Source organism: Macrosteles quadrilineatus, unplaced genomic scaffold (assembly GCF_028750875.1).
Source record: "Macrosteles quadrilineatus isolate MER2022 unplaced genomic scaffold, UCM_ALF_1.0 Scaffold_2__2_contigs__length_208266976, whole genome shotgun sequence".
NCBI lineage: Eukaryota > Metazoa > Arthropoda > Insecta > Hemiptera > Cicadellidae > Macrosteles > Macrosteles quadrilineatus.
In genome coordinates, this window is record NW_026542595.1 from 24,655,858 (window position 1) to 24,661,857 (window position 6,000).

The following is a 6,000-nucleotide window of genomic DNA, read 5'->3' on the forward strand; positions in this document are numbered from 1 at the left end:
CTCTTAGAAAACATCCTGGGAATAAAGATGAAATAGGTTCGTACAGGCAATATATTTTGTTCATTTAGTAAGTACATAGATAAAACATACTCCCTTAGTAGATTTCTCATCCTTATGGAACAGCTGAAGACAATTTTATTGTTAGTTCTGTACGGTTTTCTGTAGAGGTCGTGTTTTGTTTACAATTTGTTTCCCGTTATTACAGCCATTTAAAACCTCGTTTAGCCAAATAATACGATCTAATCATAAACAATAACTTGTCCCCTAGTTATATAACCAAACAGTAAAGCACAAATCAAGAAATTAACCCTAAAATAATAGAAACAAAGTTTCGTCAACACTAGCGCCCATGTGTCACGTACATGAACTAGACACGAAAAACGTGCTTCAAAATTTACATTGGGATGAGAAGTCTACTTGTGTTGGTTAGTCTATGGTAAGTACTATGACAAGTTCCAATGGGAGGAAAAACAATATTGTTTGGAGGATATTTTAACCAGGTACTACCTAATGCTCCAAGCAAAAAAGGTGTGCTTGTGAAATAAATTAGTTATCAGCTGTTTGATATTGTGGACATTTTTATTTTTTTATCTTTAGATGATTTTTTATTGATTCTGGTTGTCATGGAGAAAATAATATTTTCTAGTGAGTTTTATTGTTCTGATGTGTAGTGAATGTTAGTTTGTTAAAGCATTAAAGCAATATAGTGCAACATTCAGATGTGAACAAATTGAACAAATATGTGAGGAATGGGGGGTTATCCGTCGTTTTAGGTGTGTAAACCGTCCGTCCGGCAATGGAGTCGTTGAAAGAAACCATAGAACGATAAAGAGAATGGCAACAAGAACCAGAAGAAGTGTTCAAGAAATGGTATATTGGTATAATCTAACACCAAAAGATTTGTATGAAGAGTCGGCACCAAGCTCTAAATTGTTCTGCTACAGGCGGAGGTGTAAGGGCGAACCTGTAAATTGTGACGAGCAACTAAGAACTGAGTTTTCACCTAATGAACCTGTGTTTGTCAAGCTTAAAAACTCTCTATGTACTACGAGATGGAAGCCTGGTGTGGTCTCACGGCAGCTCTCACAAACCAGCGTAGAGGTTGATGGTATGCCACACCATAATGCTGATGTCCGTCGTGCTCGTGTTGACACCACAGGGGCGTGTGCTTGTGATATGAATTAGTTATCAGCTGTTTGATATTGTGGACATTTTTACTTGTTTATCTTTAGATGATTTTTTATTGATTCCGGTTGTCATGGAGAAAATAATATTTTCTAGTGAGTTTTATTGTTCTGATGTGTAGTGAATGTTAGTTTGTTAAAGCATTAAATATCTTTAATCATTCGTCTTCAATTTGCAAGTTGAATTAATTACAAAAGGTTCAAATAATATAGCTTAGCATGTGCGGTGGTAATAAAGGGAGCATCCATATTAATTAGTAAAACCTAGAAGTAGTTTCCGTTTTTAAAACTAGGCCTAACCAAAAATATGGATGTCGGAGATACCGATGAAAAGAAATTTCGTGATTGGTTTCGTTAACTGGGTAATGGAACCCTAACCAGTCGCAAAATAAGTAGGAATCAGCCGATGATTAGGCCTATTTTGATAGAATATGTAAAGTCAATCGTACCTTAAGAAGGAATACCACCACATAAACTTACAGTAGTTTTTTTTATGTTGATCAGAAACAAATCTCTAGGGTTAAGTTTGGTCAATGGGATGCCTCTACTTTACACGAATTTTGTTAAACCTTAACAAAAGGAGTATAAGTATAAACTTAGAAATAATAACTGGGATAATTTAGCGGTTTTGACCAAGAAAAAGCTTATGAATCTCAAAACACCTATATTTGCCTTTTCATATTTTTTTGACAAATACAATTTCTAAAATTCCAATCAGGGAAGCTTTTATTTATCCTCATTAACCACAAGACCAAAGCTACCTTAGTAAACCAGTAATAATAAACAAACAATAATATGTTATGTTTGCTGTGTTTTCATGTTAAACCTCTGGAGTGATTCAAATTAATTATTGAAATTAACATCAACAAATAAATCAAACAAAGACGGACAACAAACTGTTTTTTACACAAAATATATGGTGTACGTAGGGATACCTATCCTGACACGAAGATAATGTCATTCTGAGTTTGTTTAAATACCGGAGTTGCAATAAGTTGTTTTACATTTGAGCTTTTTAGGGACTTCTGTCCCTACAAGCTACTAGTTTTTATTATTTTCAATACGATTTGTTTAAACTAAGGCAACACCAATGCATAGTTGATGATTATTACGGTATTGACACTCCTCTGTTGTGATTTAAAGCAGTACCGTAGCCTACCGGCCTATCACAAGCATAGTAGCTTACAAAACTATCTAGCCTACTGATTTCTTTGATGTTCTTTCCGTGTTTTATTGCTATAAGTTACAATGCAGTGTTTGGCTAGGTTTTAGGTGGGTTGGAGTAAGCTGTGATTTTAAACTTACAGTTTACACCTGTACCAAGGTCAATGACTAGAAATGTCATAATTGCGCAATATTAAAGATCACTACCCTTTAGTAGTACCCAAGATAATCGAAGTTCTACTTTACAATGTAAACACTGTACTTTAAAGTATTGTAGCCTAGGATACTTTAATTGTGTTTTAATGAGGTCAAATCCCGACCTATATTGACTGATGCTGGTTCTGAACCTCAACTTAGCGAAATTCCTGCAAACCTAACCTCAATATAACAAACCTCGTTTTAACGAAATCCTTGATACAACGAATATTCAGTTCGGTCCCTTCAGATTCGATATACCGAGGTTGGACTGTAGTTGCAAATATTTGAGTTAAAGTTGAAGAATTATCCATGACGCATTTTGACAATGAAAAGTATTGTCAAGTCTGTGTGTGAACGAGGCCACACTTAAGAAAAAAAAAATTCGCTGCACTTTAGTTTACGTCCTACATTCATTCGAATGAATATAGGTATCAATTGATGTATTGATTATTACAAACTAACATCAAGTTTATGGTTAGTTAGGTTAAAACTATAAAGTATTTAAAGAACAAAGTAGCCTAAAATATATTCTGATTCTGGAGAAAAAAAAAAACAACCTAAGTTAACTTAATCCTGTAACTATAGGTAACCGAATTAAATAATCAACATATCGAATAATCTATAAATCAATAATTTTTATTCTAATGAATGTAGGATGTAGGGTAAACTAAAGTGCAGCCAAAAATTTTTAGATAGGCATACAATAACTTAAACTCACCTTCTTTTCATAAATTCAAAACCATGTGCCGAGTATTTACATTTACGTTTCTGATCCAAAAAATATTGAAAAGGGTCTGGGAATATTTTAAGAAAATGTCCAAGGTTAAAGTTTGATGTGTACAATCCTATTTCTGCAGAATCATCGATAATAGGATTATTCAGTTTCTCAGATTGTTTAAATTTTGGATAATTAGGTTTTTCCATATTTTCAGCAATGTAGGTTCTCAATTCAGTTTCATTAAATTTACTCACAGATTCCATAAAAATAGGGTCAGCATCTGGGAATATCTCCATCAAAAAGTTAAACTGACTCATATCATTCGTATTAGTATACATATTAAGCTTATTCAAATTATTTGTTGGCTCTTCTATTTTAGTTAATTTGGGTTTATCTTTTGGTAATGTTCCATTTGGTTTATGGCAGGTACTTGATGTTGGGCTAATCATAGGCCTACTTAAAGTTGGATCTTGGTTCAAGTTACATGATGTAGTCTTAGGCTGTTTAACTGAAGTTGTATGCACCCCGTCTCCCACTGGTAAACTGTTGAAACCTGATACATTGTCTGAAGTAGGAACAGAAACTTTTAAATTTGTACAAGCTGAGTTATTAGATGTCGAAGGTCTATGGCAATACTTTTCCTTAGGGTAATCTCCCATTTCTAATATGATATCGGAAACAACATTTATATCCCAGCTTAAGCGACATTTGTTCTCAAGGAATGTTAATTCAATGTCAGGAAACATGTCTAGTAGTTTGTAAAACATTGATTTTCTCTTTTCATTTTCTAAGGTTTGGCCTAGATCACAGCATCCTGTCACTGGATTTCTTGGCATAGGATTAATTTTGGCATGTCTTTCTTCCAAAATAGGCCTAACTGTGTTTGAGTTCACAGTTTGAAGAGGCACTTCATTAAGAAAAAAGTTTCCTTCACTAACTGATTTTACAGCTGGTAGGCCTAGGCTGTAACTTGGGTGACGATGCTTCTCGTTTGGGAACGGCCATATAGGATGATGTGTATTATTGGCAGAGGCTGTGCAGATTGGAGAATCCAAGTCTAATTGCAACTCTTCTCTACTTGTAACTGTGTGGTTTCTCGTAACTACTGTCGGAGGAATGTTTAGGTTATTGCTTTGATGGTTTGAAATAGGGTAAGGCTTACAGGGATAGTAGGGATTTGAGTTTTGAACAGCAAAACTCGAATTGAAATCAATTCTAGGTACTTTAGGTGGTTGGTGTTGCGGAGGGCTAATTGCAGTTATAGGCAGTTTGTGCTTTGGCGGTAACCTTTGGTCATCATTAAACTTAGTGGAATCATTTTTGTCATCATCTGATACAACTATTGGAAAGTTGGTGATTGGAATATGATTGATAGACATTGTTTCTCTCACAAGGCTAGGTTCTGTTGAGGCTATAGGCCTATGGGAGGTACCCTGAGCAATGGTAAGATCTATGACATCTACATTTTGCATTAAATTATCATCTGATTCTTGATGTGGATCTGGTTTTAAAGTGTTTTCGATTCCAGGGTTAAGAGCAATAGGACCAGGGTCTTCAGTTGAAGCAACAGGCATAACATCAAGCCCAATCATGGCATCCATCTCGGCACAACTTAAAGCTAGGCCTATGCTGTCTAGGAATTAAAACACATTTTCGTGGCACTCTTAACTAATAACATGTCATATCAACCCACACTACTACTGTACAATCAAGTTAATATTTAAACTCTTAATAAACACATAAATGTGCTCAAAATAAAACAGTTTCGTTCATACGAAGTAAAAACAACACAAGAATAAATCTGTCTGTCTACACTCTCAGTCTCACTCTACACAAAGTACATTAGTACATTCAAATTGTAATAGATTGATACCGGTTGGTACGCCTGCGGACGCCACAATCGTGTTTTGCTGGGATGTCGGAAATCGGAAACGCAATTCAATGACAATACGGTGAGAAATGATGTTTTTACATGTATATAATGTTTGGCATATTTCAGGTTGTATTGTACAAAAGTACATTACCATAGATAAAACATACTCTTGTGTTGGTTAGTCTATGCCCTTACGGAGGCCACTTCTTCACATGTACAGAAACCTTATAATGACGTCACATGACTATCAACTGCTTTTCAGCTATCGGAATCGTGATGGTTATGGTTTATGCAATCGATTATCGAAGGCCGAAGGGAATGTACTCACAATAATACTTACTTAGTCAATGGTTAAACTGTAGGGCCTATTTTACGTGACTGTAAATTCCATAAAATAATACATCTAAAACAGTCCTCTTGGGCTTCTTAAATTGTCACCTTACACTGATGGGCAATATCTGTTAGTAAATAGTAAATCATTCCCAAACATTAACATAACGTTAACATGTCAAAAAGTTACAATTATTATTTCACTCTCTTCTAGAATCGATAATAATTCCTGTAATTCGTCTACTTTAATTACAGTTATTGTATTATTGTGGATGCTATGAAATAAATTCTTAGTATTCAACGTCCTGTGAACTCAAGTTTTTATTTTATAAGTCAGGTAAATACGAAAACAATTGCAAACATCTTGGATGTTCAATCCAAAGTATCAGTAATTATTTTATTCCCAGCCTGTAACGAATATTATTGTATTTCTACTATTTGATTTATAATGGATAAACTACCGAGAGTATTCAATTCGTCAAATAAAGTGTTACAAAAAACCCCTTTACTTATTCGGTGCAACCGATACTTAC

General features: G+C 34.6%; 1 protein-coding gene across 1 annotated transcript in view; it reads right to left on the minus strand.

Annotated features, from left to right (window-relative positions):
* Positions 1–5,085, minus strand: part of LOC128985602 (uncharacterized) — a 109,856-nt gene extending 104,771 nt beyond the window's left edge. Inside the window, exon 1 of the mRNA XM_054405235.1 lies at positions 3,265–5,085. Coding sequence (XP_054261210.1) covers positions 3,265–4,865 — 1,601 coding nt within the window. The 5' untranslated portion in view covers positions 4,866–5,085. The remainder of the gene's footprint in view (positions 1–3,264) is intronic.
* Between the last annotated feature and the right edge of the window lie 915 nt (positions 5,086–6,000).